Genomic DNA, 24,034 nt, shown 5'->3' with positions numbered 1-24,034 from the left:
AAAACAAAACAAATTTCCTGAAACTACATCAAAGAGGGAAGCGTAATATTCCATCCCCTTAACGAAAGTTTTTTTGGTTTCTTGAAATAAGGACATTCATGATGACTGCTATATCCAATATATTTTATTATTATTATTTTAAAGAATGCCAATCTATATAATTTGTTAATCTTTTATCATTGACATTTTGTGATGTTTGTAATATTTTTTCCCAACATCAGAGAAATGTGATGACATCTTTGAATACTTTTCATACTTTAAATAAAATATCCCATTTATGAAATTGTACTTCACCCTTTTCTTTGCAGCTGTTCATCTCAGTGTTGTATCCAGAGTCCCTGTAGAAGTTGAGGGTGAAGATTAGGAAGCAGTTTCTACTCTGATAAATCTAGGTGTCATTCCTTAACTCTTTCTGCTTTACCGATTCTCTCAGTCTTAAGATCTTGTGGGCCCTTGAAACAGAAATTGAATTCATTTCCCCTGTTGAGAGCCCCTCATGCTGTAATTTGTGATCCATGATTTTTATTATGGCTTTGTCTTTAATTACATCTAATTCAATGGCTGTTGTTTTTATAGATTGGTAGATTAAAACTCAATGTGAGTTTTTAGCATTTTATAGTTATCTCTCTGAGTCATGCCATATTTTATAGTAAAGCTTCAAAAACTTTTTTAAACCTTGAATTTAAAAAGTGTTTACTCAGATTGTGTTTTTTAATAAAACAGGCATTATCCTTTATCTAGATTATATCTATTTTTGAAAATATGTTGGATAGCAGGTTTTGAAGTCTATATAATTTATTTTAGGTTGAAAAAACTGATTCGTTCTCTGTCTAGTCAAAACCCTAGCCGAACCTCCACAAACATCACTAAACACTTTCAAGCACTTATGTAACAATCCACCAAGGCTTTTGTATAGTTATTATTACAATGCGATCAAAACACTTTTTACCTAGTTTTCAAAATATTTAATAAACTTGTAATTGGGTATGGTTTTGTTCAATAAGCAATGTGACTGTACAGTACTGATTATGAATTGGGTTTTTCTTCTACCCAACAATGAATAAGTACTGTAATAAAAAAAATGAAATAATATGAATCCATCTAAATTGGACTTTGGTTGGTGGGGCCACTAAATGTCCTGACAAAAGCAGCCTCAGCCACAGATTGTTCAGTGTTATCCTTGTAAATATCCTTCAGGTTTTCTTCTTTGATCACAAGGTTTCCCTCTTCCTCAGTGTCTATTTTTGACAATGCAAAACAGGGACTTCTTGGTTTGTGTTTATTAGTTTAGAACATGAATGTTATCTCCAAACTTTAGAAGCACTCTGATTTCCTGCTTATTTTAGTACTCTCTCATACAGGTTATGCTTATGTATTTATGTGAGAAAAGAGAGGATTCGAAATGCTATGTTATGAAATAACAGTTGAAAGAATGAACCAATCTGTAGTAACCTTTTAAATTATTTAATTTGGCCGTAACTATATTGTTTGAAGTAAAGCGTATATTTTAATCAACCAGTCATTTCTTATTCAGTAACATAATCTGTTTTGTTTTAGCATTGCTCTTTTTGAGTTACTGAAATCTTATCTAATGAAAGTGTTTGTATTGCTTGGATAATCATTTTAAGTTCAACCATTATTACAAATTCACTGCTACCAGATTTCTGTAGCTCCCTATTTTTCTGCTTATATTTTTTTGATACCCCTAATATTCCTCTTTTTAATCTCCCGTTTTCGCCACAAATAAGGAAGAAACCTTTCATTCTTACTCATTTACGTGGCATCTAGGAGTCAAACAGATGGACAGAGAATGCCTGTTCCATCTAGTGATAGGCAGAAGGTTCTGAATAGGACCCATTTGGCCTATTAGAGATGAGAAAGATGGACTTGTGGGCAGAACATAGTTTGAGAGGGGGAAGGGTGGGTGAGTTTGGGTCCGAGATGGTCAGAGCTGGAATATGTAGGGCTTGCTAGGCCCTGTTTAGAAGTCTGAATTATATTCTAAGAGTAGCAAGAAGTCATTAGGTGGTTCTAAACAGAGTATCGATTATCTGACTTATGTTTTAAAATCTCATTCTGGCTTCTTTGGGAATGGTGGAAGCAGGAAGGAACCAAAAATGGGTGCAGGGGAATGAATTAGAAGGCTTTTGCAGAATTCCAGGTGAGAAATCATGGTGGATTAGTTTAGGGTGGTAGCAATGGAAATAGAAGTAGGCAGTTATGCGATATGTGTTGAAGGGAGAACTGACAAAAATTGCTAATTAATTGCATTGAGGGATAGAAGTAAAAAGAAGAAATTGAGGCTGACTTCTAGGTTTGGGGCTTGTTCTGTTGGGTTGTTGTTCTTCTTCAGTGGACTGCAGCACGCCAGGCTTCCCTGTCCCTCACCATCTCCCAGCGTTTGCCCTAGTTCATGTCCATTGAATCAGTGATGCCATCCAGCCATCTCATCCTCTGTCGCCCTCCCCTCCTTTTTTTTTTTTTTTCCTCCTCCTGCCTTCAATCTTTCCCAGCGTCACAGTCTTTTCCAGTTAGTCAGCTGTTTGCTTGAGGTGGCCAAGGTATTGGAGCTTCAGCTTCAGCAGCATTGTGGTAATTTTCTAAAACAGAGGACATGATTTTCTAAGATTAGAGGAGAGAAATGTAATGGAACAGGATAGAATTAAGAGTTCTGTTTTGGTCATCTGAAATTTATTTATCTGCAATATAGATGAAGGAGTTTGATGCATTTGGAGTCTGGTGGAGTCAGGTCAGGAATAGAGACGTGATAAGAATTTGAAACTTACCTGTTTATCGATTGTACTTAAAGTCATGGGATTGAATGAAATAACTTTGGATATTTGTCGTACTCTCTGACCCATACCTCCTCCCTCTCTTGCCATGTAAAATTGTACCCACATTGTATATTACAGGTGTGTATTTTAATTATAGTACCTATAATAGTTTGGTATAGTTATGTTATTTTGAATAAAATACTCTGATTTCTTTTATCCTATTTATGGCTAAATGGTTTAAGGGTAATCATTAACTAGCATTGATATTTAACTGGAAACCTAACAATTATTTATTTTGTCTTATTTTTTTTTTGTTGTTGTTGTAGGCAAAGTCATTAATAAAGATTTGCGACATTATCTGAGTCTTCAGTTTCAGAAAGGATCAATTGACCATAAACTGCAGCAAGTGATCAGAGATAATCTCTACTTGAGAACCATTCCATGTAAGTATAAGATAGAATCAAAGAAATGTGGCCAAGATATCTTTATTTAATCAAATATCTAGAAATAATTCTCTTGAGAATCTCATATGAAACTGTGAAGATTAAGCTGGGGCACTGGAATGAAACAAAAATTGGATAAAGAGAAAATTTTTCAGAGGACTTTCAAGGGTTTGGTTTTTAAAAATAGAAGAACTAGCAGATTCTATATTGTGACTTTTAAAAAAATTCATTAGACTTTAAGAATTTAATGATATAAATATACATGTTGCTAACTAGATTTTTTCCCTATAAATCAATTTCTAAAACCTATACAGTTAAGACTTTTTGCTCTCCATGCTTGTATGCTGAGAACAAACATTTTATATTAATTATTAGGATATTACTGATTTTAAAATCTGGCCTTTCCCCAAAGGAAAACAGGAGGAAGCGTGCAGTGCCTGCCGCCTTTGAATTTTCACCTAGATGTTGGTGTATTGATTCCAGTTTTAATAGTTTTCATAGGAGCTGATTGTTGTTGTAATTGTGTTTTTGGCTTTTTTTTTTTTTAAGCACATAATAAATCATAAACTTGGTTTAATTACTGTAGGTCTGGGGAAGAAGAAAAGCAGTAAATAAAAGGGCCTATAAGGACATCTGATTTGTTTTACTTCTCAGTATATTTGTAACTCCTTGTGGATACTAGCTTTTACACCATCTCTGGAATTCTTTATATCTTTATCTTGTTATTTAATCTTACACAATGTCCAGTTCATCACCAAGCCTTCCTAATTATGCTTCTGAAATACCTCTCTCTCTGCACTATCATAGACCCTCCCTCTTTCTTACTTAGACTTTAAACAACAACAACAAAAATTTGCCATTATGTAGTTGCAAAGAACTAAGTAAAACTGACTTAAAAATCTTGATTCTAGCATTATACTAGTTGGTTCACTTGGGCAGATTATTTAAACTTCCTAAGGTTTCAGAATCTCCATGTATAAAATATGAAATCATAAGGCTCGCTTCATATAGCTACTAGAATTAAAGCGAGAGTATAATTGTAAACCACTTGATCTGAAGTAGGTACTCAGCAGTGTTTGTCCCCTTGCCCCATTCTAACTGTATCCCCTGCCTCCCGTGTCCCCTCAGTCTAGTCCATCTTTAAAGTATACATCTGATTTTTTTTGTTTTTTAAGCTTTAATTTCAAACTTTAATCATTTTTCTGGTTAAAGTTAACAACACTATTATGAGGTTTATAAGATATACAGAAGTATATAAAATGAAACTATCTGCAGACACAAGTAACAGAGAAACAAACTGAAAGGGCACATCTGATTCTTGCATATCTGTAGTTTATCCTTCAGAGGGTCCTATTGACTACATGTTAGTCTAGACATGTTAAAAATGGTATAAAACTTTTTGTTTTAAAATATGACCCCTTATCTATGCTATCCTCCTATAAATCTACCTTATCAGATTTCAGAATTGCAAGTCCTGCCTTTTTTGCATTTGCCTGATAAATCTTTTTATTCTTTTATCTTTCTGAATCTCACTCTGCTTCCCTGGTGGCTCAGATGGTAAAGAATCTGCCAAAAAGAATAAATCTTCCTATTCTTTCATCTTTCTGAATCTGTGTTTTATAAATAGTGTTGAACTTTGTACCCAGTGTGAAACTTTATATTTATTGACTTGATCAATGCCTTTCATCTCAGCTTTGTCATGTTTTTGTATTTTGTAGCCAGTGTGAAACTTTATGTTTATTGATGTGATGCCTTTAGCCCCAGTTTTGTCATGTTTTTCCGTTTTACCTATATGCATGGGTGCGTGCTACGTCACTTTAGTTGTGTCCGACTCTTTGTGACCCCATTGAGTGTAGACTGCCAGGCTCCTCTGTCCATGGGATTCTCCAGGCGTGAATACTGGTGTGGGTTGCCATGCCGTCTTTTAGGGGAGCTTCCTGATCCAGGGGTCTCTTGCTTGGCAGGCAGGTTCTTTACCACTAGCATCACCTCGAGATCCCCATTTTACTTATATACAAGTCGTATACAAAAAAGCCTTTCAGTGTGTAATCTATTTTATTTGATTTCTCTTTTTAGGAAGAGTTATATCTTTATTCTAATGGCTACCTTTATATAGTGCTCTGTTCCTCCTCCCTTTTATTTGGTCCTACTATGAGTAATACTAAAATTATATAGTCATTTCTTCTTCATCCTTCTTTCTCCCTCTCCCATCATCTGACCTGAGGGAATCTTTTATTCCCACAAATATAAGGTAATCAGCAAGTTTACTGTCCTTTGCATATTCTTTCTGCGTCCTCCCTGTTTTTTGATCCTGGATGTATATCTGTATTGGTAATTCAAGCAACCATTATGTACTGCACTCTCCCCTTTATAATCATTTATTCTCCATTCTATGCTTGCTGCTGCTGCTGCTAAGTCACTTCAGTCATGCCCGACTCTCTGCGACCCCATAGATACATATTTAACCAAACTACCAACCCTGTGTTGCCTTTTCTTCAATAATTCTGGTTGTCTGAAGCTTGTTCTCTGCCAGATTTCCATGAAGGGTTCACAGAATCATTATATCAATTGTCTATGATCTTTATACTTTGAAAGTTTGTGTGGATGGATATGAGATTTTTGGCTCATAACTTCTAGCCCTGTCTTAATTCTCTAATTGTCTTTTGGCATAAAGCATTGCTCTTAAATAAAAAATATCTGAACACAATCTGAGCTTTATTCCCTTATAAGTAACTGGGTATTTTGCCCACATGGAGTTTCTCAGGGCAGCGTTTTTAGTTTCGTAGTTCTAGAGCTTCCTCTTTCCTTGTTAAAGCAAGTTAATAAAAATATGTACTTGTACTTTCTGCTGCCCTCTGCCACTTTTACTTGAATCTTCTTTTTAACTTACATTTATTGTCCTAGTTTTGCAGTTTCTCCCCAGCGTGAGGTTTTGCCCTAGAAAGGAGCTCTAGTTTATTTGTTTTAATTCATAAGTTCCAAACGGCTATAGTCATTTCAGATCCTAATAGGAACTTCTGACTTACAAATTGAACTGTATAAAACCCTTCCAAGAACCTAGAAGCCCTTATGCATCAGTAGCAGTTAGCAAATTGAATGGTCACATCTGGTCTTTAAATGTGATTCTTTACTGTAAGATACCAGATCTTTCTGGAGAAAATTCTGATTCCTAGCCTAGAGTAAGGAAAGTGCAAGGTGAGGTTGGAGTGTCCAGTTGTACTGGAAAGTATGTTTAAAAAATTTGGGGAACATATCAGAGGAACATTTAGGAGAAAAGCCACCTAGTAGGGGTGCCCACTGACAAAACCTGAGACAATTTAAACAATGAAATTAATGAGAGAGACTTCTACGGTTGTCAGACATTCCACAGAGCACAACTGTGATCCCTAAGAGAACAGGATGGAGATTGCACACAAAAGAATCCTGTAATTTCATCAGCTTTCTGCCTGGAGGCACTTTTGAGGCTATAACACGTGGAGGAAGAGCCTAGGATGAGTTTAGCAAACTCTGAGTTGACGGTACAGAAATATGTGTTCAAGAATTCTGAAATATTAGAAATTTGCAGAGCTCAGTATCAGAGAGGAAGAGATATGAAGAAAGCTGAGGCAAACTGGATAGGTGCCTTCTTGGATTTATTGCTGAATACCAAGCTGAGAACGTGACTTCACAGAGCAGGCAAAGAGCTCTCTGTGAGCTGTAAGGTTAGCAATTCCCAGAGTTTACACAGGGCCAAGAGTAGTTTGAGTTCTAACCAACCTGAGTGGAGAGACCCCATAAGGGTCATGGCTTACTAGTAGTGTTAAAGAGCCCATAAATTTAGACCCACTTTAACAAAGTTTAATTTAAAAAGTCCCAAAAGGATCAAGTGAATATGCATGTAACTTATCTAGTTAGCAAAAATAAAGGAAGAGAGGGAGGAAAAATGGGAAAAATAAGAACTCTTTGAAGGAAGACAAAAAAATCTAGACACTGAAAAGCATCATATTCATAATGTCTAGTGTCTAACAAAAAATTACTAGGCATAAAAACAAAAAAAAAATGTGACTCATAATTAAAAGTGAGCTGATTAAAGAAAAAAAAAGCACAGAAATGACACAGATAATGACCATACCAAACATTTTAAAGTTATCTCATAAATATGCTCAAGGATTTAAAGGACAAAATGAACAGAATGAAGAGAAAACAAGATACATATTTTAAAAAGGAACTATATGGAACTTCAAAAACTTACTGGATGAGTTTAACATATTAGATTAGAAACTGCAACTGAAAAGATTGCTGAACTGGAAGACCTAATATAAATTAATCAAACAGAAACATGGAGACGAAACAGAATACAAAAGTGAACTTTTAAAAAGCAATCAGTCAGTCAGAGAGAGAGGGACAGTTCTACTTTTGCCACAAAGCACTTCCTCATACTGGGTTTACCCTCTTATTGTAAATAATTGGGCAAGATATCTATAACATCTGTTTTCAGACCTTGGATTACAGACAGAACATGACTGTGATCTCTTCATATTGACCTATGGCACACTATCAAGCCAAAGTGCGGGAAGCAGAACAAATATTTGAAAAAATAGTGGCTGAAATGTTTCCAGGTTCAATGAAAACTATAAACCAGTAGATCTAAGAGTATCAACAAACCTCAAGCAGTAGAAACATTAAAAAAAAAAAAAGTCAATGTACATCGTAATCTAATTGCTGAAAACCAGTAATAAAGAGAAAATGTGAAAGGCAGACAGAAAAAGAGATCATACAAGGAATATAAATTAACTATAGACTTATCAACAGAAACAGTACAAGCTGGAAGCCAATCAAATGTTATCTTCAAAATGCTGGAAGGAAAAAGATGCCAACCTAGATTTGTATACAGTAAAAATATTCTTAAAAATAAAAAGAAATAAAATTTTGAGAGAAAAAGGATGAGGGAATTTTTCTCCAGTAGATTTGTACTATAAAAAATAGTAAAGAAAATTCTTCAGATGGAATGGAAATGATATGAGAATGAGAACTAAAAGGAAAATAGAAAACTTCATAATTACATTCAAGATGTCAATACCAGCTTTAGAGAAAGTAAGCAAAAAATCAACAAGATTATAACATGAATAACACTTTCAGCCAGCTTGACCTAACTGTTACTTGTTAGAGCATGCCATCTAACAACACAGGAATATACATTCTTTAGTGCACATGGGCAGAGAAGGCAATGGCACCCCACTCCAGTACTCTTGCCTGGAAAATCCCATGGACGGAGGAGCCTGGAAGGCTGAAGTCCATGGGGTCACTGAGGGTCGGACACGACTGAGCGACTTCACTTTCACGCATTGGAGAAGGAAATGGCAACCCACTCCAGTGTTCTTGCCTGGAGAATCCCAGGGACGGCAGAGCCTGGTGGGCTGTCGTCTGTGGGGTCACACAGAGTCGGACACAACTGAAGCGACTTAGCAGCAGCAGTGCACATGGGACATATACAAATATAGATCATATTCTGGACCATGAAACAAGATTCTGTACATTTAAGAGGATTTCAATCATGTAAATACATTCTCTGATCCTAATGGAATTAAATTAGAAATCATTTACAGAAAGATATATAGAAAATCTCCAAATATTTGGAAATTAAGTTGCTACACTTCTGACTTGTGAGTTAAAGAATAAGCCACAAGAAAAATTAAAAGTATCACACATTTCACTACAGTATATCAATTTGTGGGGTGTTGCTAGAGCAGTATTTAGAGGGAAATTTATAGTAATGAATACTTACTTTAGAAAATAATAAAGATCTCTATCGATGATCTAAATTTCTAGCTTAAGAGCAAAGTAAACCCAAATTAAGTAGCAGAAAGGAAATAATAAAAAGCAGAAATCAATAAACTAGAAAATAGAGAAACAATAGAGAGAAATCTGTGAAATTCAGAGCTGCTTCTGGAAGATTAATAGAAGTGATAAACATTAATGGGAAGGAGAGATAGTATCACTGAAAATCCTACAGAGGTTAAGTGGATAATAAGGAATTTTCTAAACTGCTTATGCCAGTAAACTCAACAACTCGTATGAAATGTATAAACCCCTTGGAAGACAAAAACTACCAATGCTCACTTAGGAAGAAATAGAAGAACTGAACAGCCTTGTATCTATTAAAGAAATTAAATTTGTAGTTTTTAATTTTCCCGTAGAGAAAACTTCAGGCCCAGATGGTACTAGTAAATTGTTCCAAATATTTAAAGAAGAAATAATGCCAATTCTATACAGCTTCTTCTGAAAATTAGAACATTTCCCAATCTCACTCCATGATCTGAGCATTATCCTGATTCTAAAGCCAGATGAAAACATTAAGAGTATTAGACCAAAATTTTTCATGAACATAGGCTCAAAATCCTTTATTTTAGCAAATCAGTACATAGCAATATAGAAAAAGGATAACACATTTTGACCAAGTGAGATTTGTCCCAGGAATGCAAGGTTGGTATAACATGTGAAGATTAATATAGTAACCAACTAGAAAAGCCATATGATCTTCTCCATAGGTGCTGAAAAAACATTTGACAAAAATTCAACTTGAGTTCATGATGTAATCTCTCAGAAAACTAGTCTGCCAGTTTATTACTCACAGCCTCTTGGCTTCAAATCTACTCTTTTTGCCTACTTATGATATTGTCACATTTTCTCCTTACCATCTGGCACAATGTTGAGCTTTGTCAGTAGAAGGTGTAGGAAGGATACTGGAGAAAAAAAGAGTCTTCTTTTCCTGGCTTCAGTGTGCCTTTTTCTTTTTGCTTCTGCCTGCAAAAAGATACTCAGTTTCAGCAGCGCTCTAGCAGTCAGCTACCCAAGGGCAAGTTCAGTGGTACACATGGGTAGGGTAGGGAGGGGAGTGAGGGGTAGGAGTGGGGGGAGTCCCAGCAATGAGTTCTGGAACAGGCTCACATAGGTGGCTTCATAAATTCCACCAGTGTGCCAGCTGAGTTCTTCACAGTTTCCTGATGAGTTCTGTGGGGAACCCAGCAGGCTCCCCAGATTTCAGCAAAATCTCTTGCAAATGTTTTTCCAGTGGGTTTCCAGCAAACCCAGGCAGTTTCCCAGCTGATTTTCTAGTAAGTCCAAAACACCCCACTACATGTCTCTTCCACTCAAAGCAGTTTGCTGGTGAATTTTATTGGTACTCCAGCAGACCCTGCTCACTGATAGTGAACCAGCTCTGTCCCAAGGCCGCCCAGCAAACTTTTCTACCATCCAGTGGGCTGCTATGCACCTTCTCCAAAAAGGTCTGAATCTCAGACTTTGAGAGCATCTCTTTCTTCCAAGTTTTTTCCTTACTTGAGTATTCTTGTTCAACTCTAGGATGATACTCTTTAGAATTCTCTTTTATTTCGCCTTAGTTAATTCTTTATAAATATTTAATAATTCTTTACAAAAAAAAAAAAATAATTCTTTACATAACGTTGTCCTTGTTCAAGTTACCATATAGTTTCTTCCTCCTGCTTGGACCCTGGCTGTTAAAGGATTGGTACTGGTAGCAGTCCCAGGAGACAGATGCTCCAAGAAGGGATTTTAAGATTGCTTTTGGATGTATACTTGGGCTTGAGCACAGAGCCAAATTCCTTCCAGCGGGAAGTAGGTTGCTGATAATTTGTGTAAGTGATATTGTCATTTAATCTTAATATAATCTGTGGCTGATTGTGACGAAGTACCAGTTGAGCCAAATACCTTGCGAACCCTAATGACTGCTACACTTGACCATTAGAGCAGTAATAATGGCTCTGAACACTGAGGTGTGGGATGGTTTCTCCTGAGTGCACCAAGTGCTTAAAGAGAGAAAATGACAGCATAAAATCAAATGGTTTAATAATATTAAAAATTAATATAACAAGATTTTGATAACATTTTTAAATGGTCTCAGCCTGATACAGGCATTTGCTAACAAAGTCTTAAAAGAATGAACACTAACACAAAATAAATGCCAAATAAAAATCATCTAAAAGTTTGAAAGATAATACTTCACATATTTAATATTTGAGTTTTGCACTCCTGAAATGAAAATTTGAAGCACGTAAAGTATCAGTTGCATTATCTGATCACCTTGATCTTTGGTAACAAATATTCAGACATAGGAAAAAATATTTCATTTTGCACTGATCATTCATATAAGCTTGTTTCCTTTTTTAATGCTGAAAGTACTTGTTTTCTTGCCCTGATTGTTTGTGCCATTGAAGTCTATGTTGCTTTTACTTCAGATTGTAGACTAGTTTCTGATTTCAGGCTGAAGTGTTCTACAACAGCATTCACTTCTTGCACTTCTCTTATTTACAAAGCTCTGCAACTTGTAGCAAATATCAAATGGAGGAAAATATCAGAGAACATTGTTGAATAGTGTTCAGGTAACATTCAGATGCCCTGACCAGTGTTAAAAACATTACACAGAATCATGTTGAAGCTGCCAACTTAGGGTCTTATCTGGCCTTCAGTATGATATTTGTAAGAACAACCCACTGTTATCATCAGAGCCCTGACCAGGCACTTCCAGCATGGGAACAGCTGCAGGTAAGGCTGATGGATAGATTGTGACTGCTGCTCTCCGCTATGCTTTTGTCCTAGTCCCTGGAAATGTCAGCGTTAACATTTCATTCTGCTTTCAGTGTTTCCTGCTCTTGCTTTCAATGGATATCAATAGATTCTTTCAAACCAGTAGCATCTCTATGTTAAATTATTAAGCTTTAATTCTCACAGTAGAACTATATATTTTTTCCTCTTCATTTTCCCTTTCAACTCATTTTTCTTGGGATTTAGAAAAAGTAAATCTGTCAGGAAGCTCCAGAAAGGAATTCCTACATGGAAACAATAATGTAAAACAGCTATAGCTCTTATATATTGTTTGTGGGAATGCAAAATAGTATGTCTACTTTGGACTTTTTCTTATAAAGTTAAGCATACACTTATCATGACCCAGCAACTCTACTCTTAGGCATTAACCCAACATAAATTTAAATATAAATCTACCCAAAGACTTGTAAATGTACAACAGTTTTTTATATAGTATCTAAAACCTGGAAACAGTCTGAATGTCCACCAGCAGTGAATGCAAAATCAAATTTTGGCGTATCCATACAGTGGAATTGGAATACCCCTCAGTAATAAAAGGATATTGAACAAAAAACTGGATGAATCTCAAAAGCATCATGCAAAGTGAAAGAAGCCAGACACAAACCACTACTGAAATCAAATTAATGTGTGATTTCATTTATGTGAGCGCCTATTAAAGGAGAACTATAGTGTCAACAGGCCAGTGGCTGCCATGGGTGGGAGACTGCAGAAGGGCACGAGGAGACTTTTGGGGGTGACAGTTCCCCAAATTCATAGGACTCTATCACGAGAATTAGTGAACTGCATTATGGGCAAATTATACCATTAGAATTAGTCAATTTTATTATAGATAAGTTATGTAAAGTGACCAAATCAGCTCCCATAATTCTATTCCTTCATACTATCAACAATTAAAAAATAAAAATTTGTAGAAAAATACCATGTATAGCATAAAAATAGCATAAAAACCGTTGAAATACCTACTTCATCTCTGAATATAAAGGGTAAAGATCTCTATAAGGTAAAATTAATGGACATTAATCTAAATATTTTGACAGAGATTTATTGTTCATGGAGTAAAGACTCAATATGGTAAAGATTTCAGTTCTCCTCAAATTGATTAATAGATTCAATCTAATTCAATAAAAATTTCAGCATTTTTAGCCTGATTCTAGAATTTATATAGAAAGGCTATGAATAGAAAGAAAACAAGAACTTTTTCTGCTATATCTCAAGATTTATCACAGCACTGTAATAATTACAACACTGACAAAGGTGCAGGAAGGGCCAGTAGGTAAATGGGATGTAGACAGTCAGTCTCATATGGGCATTTCTGTATAGGATTCCTGTGACAGGAGTGCCATGGCCGATTAGAGGAGAAAATACTGATTTTTTTCAATAAATCTTATTGAATAAGCATTTGGGGAAAAAAAGGAAATTGGGCTACTACTTCCCATCAAACCAAAAAAAAAAAAAAAAGCTTTAGTACATTAAAGGTACTAGGTGTGAAAGGCAAAGCTGTAATGCTTTTTTAAAAAGAATGTAGAATACCTCCATGGCCTTGGAAAGGATTTCTAAAGCAGAACACAAAACCATTAGCTCTAAAGGAAAGAATTGATAAATTTGACTACATTAAAATGAAAAACTTCTATCATCAAAGGACTGTTTATTTAAAAAAAAAAAAAAGGTGAAAGGAAATCACAGTGAGAGAAGATTCTGTTTTGCAACGTTTCAATAATGCAGGTAAGTAGGTAGGAGAAAGATGTCAACTGAACTGAGAAGTACCATTGGTTCCTATTGCATTTTCTCTGGCCAATCTTGTGTATCATCAAGTAGCAGCAAGTAAACACAGAATATGCAAACACAGCTGAGTGTTGCTTTTGTTTCACTGTGTATGATGCCTGTTCATCTCAGTTTGGCCTCTCTCCTCAATTTGAACTTGTACTTTATCTTAAAGTTATTGATTTTACCTTTTGCCTTGTCTTTATTATTCAGTGTCCTCAACCCTCTGTACCTTTCTGTCAAGCTACCTTTTCATAGAAAATTTTAAAAACAAAGTATTTTATTTACTTTAGTGTTTTTTATTAGGAACATAAAATCTACTAAATTGTATTAATATTTTTCATTGCGATTGTTATTGGCTTTACCAGTGCTCTGTTTACTGAGTTGCAGTAGAGTTTAAGAGATCAACCCTATCCTATTTTCTCCGTAAGCTTTTCTTATTTTTGGTGTCTGATTTTGCAGAAAGCACTATTTGAAGAAAGCATATTTCAAAGCATATTTCTGTAGCAGAAACACCCCATTTGCAACCACATATATCTGGCAAAAGACTGCAGTGCTGAGACACAATTATTTCACATTTTAGCCTCTCCAATTGGAATGCATCTTGCAATATGTGAAATATTTCAATTATAATTGCCAGGGTTTTTTTTCTTTTTTAGGGTAAAATAATGGTATATTTTAGAAGCTGTTGATTGCTTAGATTTGATGAAGTAATGTAGTATCTAGAATGTAAAGAACTATGATTGTAAAAAGACAGGCAGCCCAACAGAGAAGCGGCAGACTTGAACAGCCACTTTACAACAGAAGAAATCTCTGTGGCTAGTAAATATATGAAAAAGAATGTTTACTCTTTTAAAGTAGTTGCACATTAAATACAACGTGAGATACCTTTATATACTTAACATGTTGGCAGAAGTTTAAAAACATGGTAAGTATTGATGTGGACACAAAAGGATGCATGTGGTATGATTCCAATCCCATCAAGTTGCAAAGCAGGCAAAACTAAGCTATGTTGGTCAGACATGCATTACTTAGTTGCTAAAAACATTTTTTTTAAAAGAAATCATTATCACAAATGTAAAGATGATGGTCACGTTGCGGGCGGAGGGAGGGGGAGATTTGTAGCCGTACGAGGGGGCTTTTGGCATTGTAGTGGTGTTCTATTTTTTCATCTGGATGAGTTTGCTTTGTTATTGCTTATTACTACTAAACTTTATTTAAACTTATAAATGGCTGTGAAAAGAGAAGCAAAAAGCAAAGGAGGAAAGGAAAGATATAAGCATCTGAATGCAGAGTTCCAAAGAACAGCAAGGAGAGATAAAAAAGCCTTCCTCAGCGATCAATGCAAAGAAATAGAGGAAAACACCAGAATGGGAAAGACTAGCGATCTCTTCAAGAAAATTAGAGATACCAAGGGAACATTTCATGCAAAGATGGGCTCGATAAAGGACAGAAATGGTAGGGACCTAACAGAAGCAGAAGATATTAAGAAGAGGTGGCAAGAATACACAGAAGAACTGTACAAAAAGAGATGTTCACAACCAAGATAATCATGATGGTGTGATCACTCACCTAGAGCCAGACGTCCTGGAATGTGAAATCAAGTGGGCCTTAGAAAGCATCACCACGAACAAAGCTAGTGGAGGTGATGGAATTCCAGTTGAGCTATTTCAAATCCTGAAAGATGATGCTGTGAAAGTGCTGCACTCAATATACCAGCAAATTGGAAAACCCAGCAGTGGCCACAGGACTGGAAAAGGTCAGTTTTCATTCCAATCCCAAAGAAAGGCAATGCCAAAGAATGCTCAAACTACCGCACAGTTGCACTCATCTCACATGCTTGTAAAGTCATGCTCAGAATTCTCCAAGCCAGGCTTCAATAGTACGTGATCTTTAAGCTGGTTTTAGAAAAGGCAGAGGAACCAGAGACCAAATTGCCAACATCCTCTGGATCATGGGAAAAGCAAGAGAGTTCCAGAAAAGCATCTATTTCTGCTTTATTGACTATGCCAAAGCCTTTGACTATGTGGATCACAATAAACTGTGGAAAATTCTGAAAGAGATGGGAATACCAGACCACCTGACCTGCCTCTTGAGAAACCTATATGCAGGTCAGGAAGCAACAGTTAGAACTGGACATGGAACAACAGACTGGTTCCAAATAGGAAAAGGAGTACGTCAAGGCTGTATATTGTCACCCTGCTTATTTAACTTCTATGCAGAGTACATCATGAGAAATGCTGGGCTGAAGGAAGCACCAACTGGAATCAAGATTGCCGGGAGAAATATCAATAACCTCAGATATGCAGATGACACCACCCTTATGGCAGAAAGTGAAGAGGAACTGAAAAACCTCTTGATGAAAGTGAAAGAGGAGTGAAAAAGTTGGCTTAAAGCTCAACATTCAGAAAACTAAGATCGGGCATCTGGTCCCATCACTTCATGGGAAATAGATGGGGAAACAGTAGAAATAGTGTCAGACTTTTATTTATTTGGGCTGCAAAATCACTGCAGATGATGACTACAGCCATGAAATTAAAAGACACTTATTCCTTGGAAGGAAAGTTATGACCAACCTAGATAGCATATTCAAAAGCAGAGACATTAGTTTGCCAACAAAGGTCCATCTAGTCAAGGCTATAGTGTTTCCAGTGGTCATGTATGGATGTGAGAGTTGGACTGTGAAGAAAGCTGAGCACTGAAGAATTGATGCTTTTGAACTGTGGTGTTGGAGAAGACTCTTGAGAGTCCCTTGGACTGCAAGGAGATCCAACCAGTCCATTCTAAAGGAGTTCAGTCCTAGGTGTTCATTGGAAGGACTGATGCTAATGCTGAAACTCCAATACTTTGGCCACGTCATGGGAAGAGTTGACTCATTGGAAAAGACTGATGTTGGGAGGGATTGGGGGCAGGAGGAGAGGGGGATGCCAGAGGATGAGATGGCTGGATGGGATCACCGACTCAATGGACTTGAGTTTGGGTTATCTCTGGGAGTTGGTGATGGACAGGGAGGCCTGGGGTGCTGCATTTCATGGGGTCGTAAAGAGTTGGACATGACTGAGCAACTGAACTGAACTAAACTTTACATATATGTTTTCTGTACATTTCAGAATAAAACAGAAAAAGGAGGGAGTGATCAGTTATGTCAAAGGTTGTTGATTTGCCAGGTTATGGACTGAACCTTCACCAGTGGGTTAAGCAAAGTGAGAGTTCTGATGCACAGATTGTCTCAGTGGGGCCGGTTGGGGCAGTTATCTGATTGGAATGGGCTTGAGAAAATGAGAGGAGAGGAATTGGACACTGAGGAAGAAGAACTTGGAGGAATTTTTATGTAAAAAGGAGCAATATAATGTTGATTGGAGGGGATGTACAAAGCTTTACATTAAGTGTTAGAGAGTATCAAGAGTAGAAAGGTAAATTTTCTGGAGTGCTGAGGGCAGTGAAGTTGGATAGGGGAAGGTAGAAAACTTTTTATGTGTATGAGAGTACATTATTTGAAGGGAAAAGTGAAAATTTATAATACATTTGTAAAGAGAATTTACATTCAAGTTACTTTGTAAGTCTTGGAAATATATATGCTAGAATCACACATTTTATGTTTATTAATGGAAAGAATCATGATCACCATCTTGCTCAGTGACACTTTGCAGAAAGAGAACCAAGCCCAGGGGGATTTAAGTGCTTGCTCAAAATTTTACCACTAATGATTATCCTAGACTAAAATGCAGAGTTGCTCCTGCCTCTTGGGTCAGTGCCTTTTTTTTTTTTTTTTAAATAAAATAGTATTATCTTTAGTATGATTTGCTTTTAAATTGGATTTTATATAGTCATTATGTTTATAGTAGAGTTTATTTAGATAATGTTTCAATTAGCCTTTGCCACATAACAGACTACCCTAGAACTTAATGGCTTAAAATAACTATCATGTATGATTTCTCATGATTTCATGAGTTTGCTGAGCTCATCTGGACCCACTCATGTGGCTGGTCATTGACAGGTAAGCTGGCGTTAGAGGGGCTAAACTGGCCTCTTTCATATCTGGGCCTTGGTGGTGTTTATTGAATGGGATTCTCCCTCATCATTCAGTAGTCTTGTCTGGACATCCGTACATGTTGGTGAGACCATTCCAAGGAGGCAAAGACAGAGGTCTAGACTCCTGAACTTGTACAACATCACACTAAGTTATTCAAAGCAAGCCTTAAGTCCAGTTCAGATTCAAGAGGTGAGGCAACAGGCTCCATCTCTTGATAGGAGGAGGTGTAAAATACATGGTCATGTCTTCCATCTATCACAGCTGCTAATCATAAATTTACTTTCTAAGATTAACTTTTACCTAATGTGGAACTGAAAGCTGTTAATTTGGGAACTCTAACAATGTAATTTTAATCAGTATATGAGAAACAAAAATTTGATATGAAAAAAAAAGTTAAAAAGGGAAGTTATGTTTTAGAGATTTTATATCCTCTGTGATATAAAACAGATAAGAAATGCAACAGTCTTTGTTACTTAGAATGTTTCCTTAATCATTATTTTCTGAGATTATTACCATTAATCATCATTGTGGGTTTTTTTCACATTACAAGATATAAAAGCAATTAATAGCTTCCCATGAATTAATTTATAATATGATAGCGTATTTCCAGGGCCTGTGATGATTACATTTGTATAAAATTTTACTTAATTTATCTGACAACTATCTCATGAGTGCCTGCTATGGGATTTACACTGTGCAGAGACTTGGGGTATTGCTCTGAACCAAACAGATGAGGTTCCTGCATATTCCCATACCTATATGGGAAAGTTCTCTAAAGAAGCTTTCTCAGTCAGAAGCTGAAGGATGAGTAGGAGTTAACTGGGGTAAGAGGGAAAGGGTATAGGAAGTCTTCCAAGGAGAAGAATGGCTTGGCAAAGGCCTTGGAGATAAGCAAGTATGAGGAACATTAAAAGAATTGGAAAAAAAAATTGATTATGGCTAAAGCCTAGAATGTGAAAGGGGTGAGGAAAGAAAGAAGCTGGAGAGGTAGAACCTGAATTTTGTATCAAGGATCATGGGAACCATTTAGAGGGTTTTTTGCTCAGATGGTTTTAGAAAAGTCACTGATTGCAGTTTGGTTAAGGTCTGTAGCTAGGATGAAGACAGGGTTGAGCTCAGGAGACCAACAATATAGCCCATTGATACTGATATGGATTAAGTGGATGTAAGAATGAAGACAAGTATATAAATCCTATAGGTGTTTAGGAGATGGAATCAACCAGATTTGGTGACTAGGTGTAGAGTAGAAGGAAGAGCCCAAGGTTACTTCTCGGGTTTCTGCCTTGGAGTGCTGTTAACAAATAGGTAGCATAAATAGAGAAATGGGCTTGGGAAGGCATCCTTGGCAGGACAATATCCTAACTGTTTCCAGGCTAACTACCTGGATATCTTGTTTGTATTTTCTGGTATTTGAAGTGACATTTCCAATTTCAGTTAAAAAACTATTGATTCTTGTCCGTGAAATTCAGTAAAGTACAGCACTGCTGCCATAGCTTGAATTTATATCCTGGATCTGAAGATTTTACTTTGGCGTTGAGTCCTTACTAGATAGAAATTTAGTGCTCAGTTGCTGTAGTGAATTTCATTAAGCAATTTGCTTGTGGCTTAATGTTTTGAAATTACTTGAAGAGAATAATGACTAAGCAGCAATATGTATAAAATTACATTTTGTGAATTCATACCTTAAGCCCTGAGCCCTTTATTAAGGAGTCTAAAAATAATTGCGTGGTTAATATTTGTTCAGGTTTTTTCAGTGGGGTTTATTAATAAAACAATTTTGAAAAGTTGTTTCTCTTTTTTATTGTCTTACAACTCTAGTAAGTAGAATATTAGTTTACATTTCTGCCAAGGAAAAAAAAATATGTACAGTAGCTACATGAACCTGAAGCCTTTCCTTGGTGGATTTACCTCTCCTTTAAATGTTAAGCATGAGAATTAAGGTTTAAAAGAATTAACTGTTGAGTCTTGGAAAGTTAAGCTTTCTTGGACACTAACATTTTAATCTTTGTAATTTTGAATTTCATAGCTATCTATAGATTTTATTAAAATATATTTACTCATCCTGTAGTATTATCCTACTTTGACCTAGGAATGTTAATTTGCCTCAATGTCTCTTATCACTCTGGATACAATATATTCAATAGTGTTTCCCATGTGTTCTCTATAAACTGAATTTTCGATTATTTTCAATATTTTGTAAGTTTAAAAGCACTGTACAACCTATTTTTTTCTTTTTTTCTCTCCTTAGGTACTACAAGGGCCCCCAGGGATGGGGAAGTACCAGGGGTGGACTATAATTTCATTTCTGTTGAACAGTTCAAAGCACTGGAAGAGAGTGGAACATTGTTAGAAAGTGGAACGTATGATGGTATGTCCCCAGATATTGACAACAGCAGCCCAGAAAACTGTCTGATTGATCGGAATTATTTCAAATGGAATTTGATCAGTAAAATACCACTTTTTTAAAAAGTTTTTTCTATTAGTCTTTGAGAGGTTTTTCTTTTGATTAGGCTATTTGTAATTTACTAATTAAGATGGGAATAAATGCATTCTGTGTTATTCTAAAGTTGATTGTAGACAGTGTACTAAAATCATTAAAGGTAGCTAGTTTGCAGTATTTCATAATAATTCACGTTCATTGTATTCACTCAAGCATTTGTGAGTTCTGTTTGTGGTTGGAAATAAAAATACTGTACCCTTTAAAAAATCTATTTACACTTTGGCTCTCTTGGAGAAACAGAGTATAGATTTGAAGAGGAAAATAATAAAAAGAGAAAAAATGGTTTTCTTTTCATAACTGTTTTCTCTACTCGATTCTAGGGAGTACTAATTTAAGATCAATTTCAACTTTTGAATGATTCTTTGTTAAATCTTTTTTATTTTCTGTATCTAACAGTTCTTCACTGGCAAACTTGTGCACTCCAATAGCACCCTGTACTTCTCCATCATTGCTTTATCATGCTATTATAATTGCCTTTTTCACAAGCTCTGTGAAAGCAGATGTCATGTCTTTCTTAATGTTATCTTCAGTTCCTAGAGATAGCGTTCAATAAATATCTGGTTGTGAATTCATCATATCCAAATATGCATTTGTGCTATCGAAAAGAGTAAGTCTTCATAATTTCTCTTTTTAGCTTTAGCAAGAGCTCAGGACAGGGAAGTCTTCATTTACTTCCTTCTTTTTCTCAGCAGTTTCATCTAGTCTGTTACCAATTGAATCTTTTCTTCCTTTGTAGCATCTTTCACACTGCCTTTCTTTATGCTTTCATCACCTCATTGTAGGCTCCCTGCACTGACTCATGCTGGCTCTGAGAGTTGATCTCATGTGTTCCAGTTTCTTCCCTCCCGCCAGTCCACCCTGCTCGTTGCTACCATACTAGTCTTCCTTGTCAAGTGCGGTTCTGGTCATTTCTCTTTCCTTCAGAATCTTTAATGATTTCCTCTTGCCTGCTAAGTTTGACCTAGCCACTCTTCCTGAGATTAGCATCCATGACTCATTCATTCATGTGTTATTTATTTGACCTTCTTTTATACTTTGTGCCAAGCACTACGAGAGGGACTAGAGATGCTGTGCTGAGCAACACTGAAATGATACTGACTTCATAAATCCTGTATCTTAGTGGGCAAGGCAGTCAGAACACAAACAAGATAACTAAATTGAGATGTTATGAAGGAAACAAAAGCAAGGGATTTTTAAAGAAAATAATAGGAATGTCTAATTTAGATAAGATAGCCAGTGGAGACTTCCCAGAGAAAATGACAGCTGTTTATTTTTTATTTTTGTGCAAATAGCCTTCTCTCATTCACTTCCCTCTTATAGGCAACCATTCTGATGTGTTTAATGTATATGTTTTGGTTTATATGTGATCTTGCAACATATGTATTGTGTCTTGTGTACATGTTTTTATTATTTACATCTGGACCATGTTCTGTATCTTACTAGTTTTAAACTGCTTTCACTTATTACTGTTTTTTAGATTCATCTGCATTGCACACATATGTAAATACATGTAATTCACTGTTTGGTAACCATTGCACGGCACTCCATGTTGTGAATCCATTACCTAACGTTTCTCCTATTGACGGACTTCCAGTTTGCCTCCAACTCCTCATCACCACAGATCAATCTGCAGCATCCTCATACCTGTCTTCTTACAAACCTATGTGAGAATGTCTGTGGCATATATATCCAAGAGCAGATTGTTGGGTTATAAGGTAAACATATAGTTAATATGATGAAGTTGTTTTGGGTAGCTCTGCAGTCTCTTTTCCCCAAGCAGGGCCATGGGGAGTTGTAGTGGCTTTAGTAATGATTCCACATCCTTACCAACACTTGGCACCATCCAGCTGTGTAATTTTGCCAGTCTGACAGTTATACAAGTGGTGTCTCATTTTAATTTTAGTTTCTCTGGTAGTCAGAGAGTTTGAGCATCTTTTCATATGCTTGTTTTTTGAACTTCTGCAAATTGTCTATTCATTTGCTTTGTCCATTTTATTTTTAAACTGGGATCTCAATAACATTTCTGTTTGTAAATATTTATATTAGATACTAATTTCTTATTGGATATTGATATTTTCTCCCATTGTGTAACCTAATAACCTTGTTCTGTGTTTCTTCATTAAACCAAAATCCTTAACTTTTGTCAATCAGAGTTACCACTGTTTTCCTTATGATTGGTGTTTTGAAATTTCATTTAAGAAGTCATTGTCTTTAATGACTTAAATTGAAAAGATATTCTATGTTTTCTTCTGTTAAGAACATGGTATATGACAAAGTGGTATTTTCCATATTATTAATTACTACCTGGTCAATTAAGAGGAAAAGCAAATTGAAATAACAGTTACCCACCATTCCACATCCATCAGATTGATAGAAATTTTAAAGTCTGATAATTGTGGTAAATGGAAATCCACATATACAACTGGCGAGGGTATAAAATGATGTAACAATCCCTTAGGAAAGCATCTTGGCAATACCTAGTAAATTTAAAGATGCACCTAATTCCGACCAAGCAGTTCCCTCTGTGGTTGCCTACTCTAGAAAAACCCCGTCGATGTGGATATGCAGACAAGTACCTGAACAGTCATTATCAATTCAGTTCAGTCACTCAGTCGTGTCTGACTCTTTGCAACCCCAAGGACTGCAGCATGCCAGGTTTCCCTGTCCATAAACAACTCCCAGAGCTTGTTCAAACTCATGTCCGCTGAGTCAGACATGCCATCCAACCATCTCATCCTCCATCACTCCCTTCTTCTCCTGCCTTCAGTATTTCTCAGCATCAGGGTCTTTTCCAATGAGTCAGCTCTTCGTAGCAGGTGGCCACTGTACTGGAGTTTCAGCTTCAGCATCAGTCCTCCCAATGAGTATTCAGGACTGATTTCCTTTAGGATTGACTGGTTGGATCTCCTTGCAGTTCAAGGGACTCTCAAGAGTCTTATCCAACACCACAGTTCAAAAGCATCAGTTCTTCTGCGCTCAGCTTTCTTTATAGTCCAACTCTCACATCCATACATGACTACTGGAAAAACCGTAGCTTTGACTAGACAAACCTTTGTTGGCAAAGTAATGTCTCTGCTTTTCAATATGCTGTCTAGGTTGGTCATAGCTTTTCTTCCAAGGAGCAAGCGTCTTTTTATTTCATGACTGTAGTCACCATCTGCAGTGATCTTGGAGCCCCCGAAAATAAAGTCTGTCACTGTTTCCATTGTTTCCCCATCTAATTGCCACGAAGTGATGGGACAGGATGCCATGATCTTAGTTTTTTGAATGTTGAGTTTTAAGCCAACTTTTTCACTTTCATCAAGAAGCACTTTGGTTCCTCATCGCTTTCTGCCATAAGGGTGGTGTCATCTGTGTATCTGAGGTTATTGATATTTCTCCCGGCAGTCTTGATTCCAGCTTGTGCTTCATCCAGCATGGCATTTTGTATAAGGTACTGTGCATAAAAAGTTGGCTTAAAGCTCAACATTCAGAAAACTAAGATCATGGCATCCAGTCCCATCACTTCATGGCAGATAGATGGGGAAACTATGGAAACAGTGGCTGGCTTTATTTTTCTGGGCTTGAAAATCACTGCAGATGGTAACTGCAGCCATGAAATTAAAAGACGCTTACTCCTTGGAAGGAAAGTTATGACCAACCTAGACAGCATAATAAAAAGCAGAGACATTACTTTGCCAACAAAGGTCCGTCTAATCAAAGCTGTGGTTTTTCCAATGGTCATGTATGGATGTGAGAGTTGGACTATAAAGAAAGCTGAGCACAGAAGAATTGATGCTTTTGAACTGTGGTGTTGGAGAAGACTCTTGAGAGTCCCTTGGACTGCAAGGAGATTCAACCAGTCCATTCTGAAGGAGATCAGTCCTGCGTGTTCATTGGAAGGACTGATGTTGAAGCTGAAACTCCAATACTTTGGCCACCT

The 24,034-nt window shown here is 36.4% G+C and overlaps 1 protein-coding gene across 5 annotated transcripts in view; it reads left to right on the top strand.

The window, feature by feature from the left end:
- The window catches only part of MAGI3 (membrane associated guanylate kinase, WW and PDZ domain containing 3), a 259,275-nt gene that overhangs the window by 143,905 nt on the left and 91,336 nt on the right, over nt 1-24,034 (top strand). For all 5 annotated transcript variants that reach the window (NM_001192746.1, XM_005204131.5, XM_024989434.2 and 2 more), the window contains exons 2-3: nt 3,101-3,217; nt 19,861-19,980. In NM_001192746.1, the coding sequence (NP_001179675.1) occupies nt 3,101-3,217; nt 19,861-19,980 (237 nt within the window). The remainder of the gene's footprint in view (nt 1-3,100; nt 3,218-19,860; nt 19,981-24,034) is intronic.

This window comes from Bos taurus, chromosome 3 (genome assembly GCF_002263795.3).
Source record: "Bos taurus isolate L1 Dominette 01449 registration number 42190680 breed Hereford chromosome 3, ARS-UCD2.0, whole genome shotgun sequence".
NCBI classification, from domain to species: Eukaryota; Metazoa; Chordata; class Mammalia; order Artiodactyla; family Bovidae; genus Bos; species Bos taurus.
The sequence above is the reverse complement of the archived record's forward strand: the minus strand, read 5'-3'. Positions and strand labels throughout refer to the sequence as shown.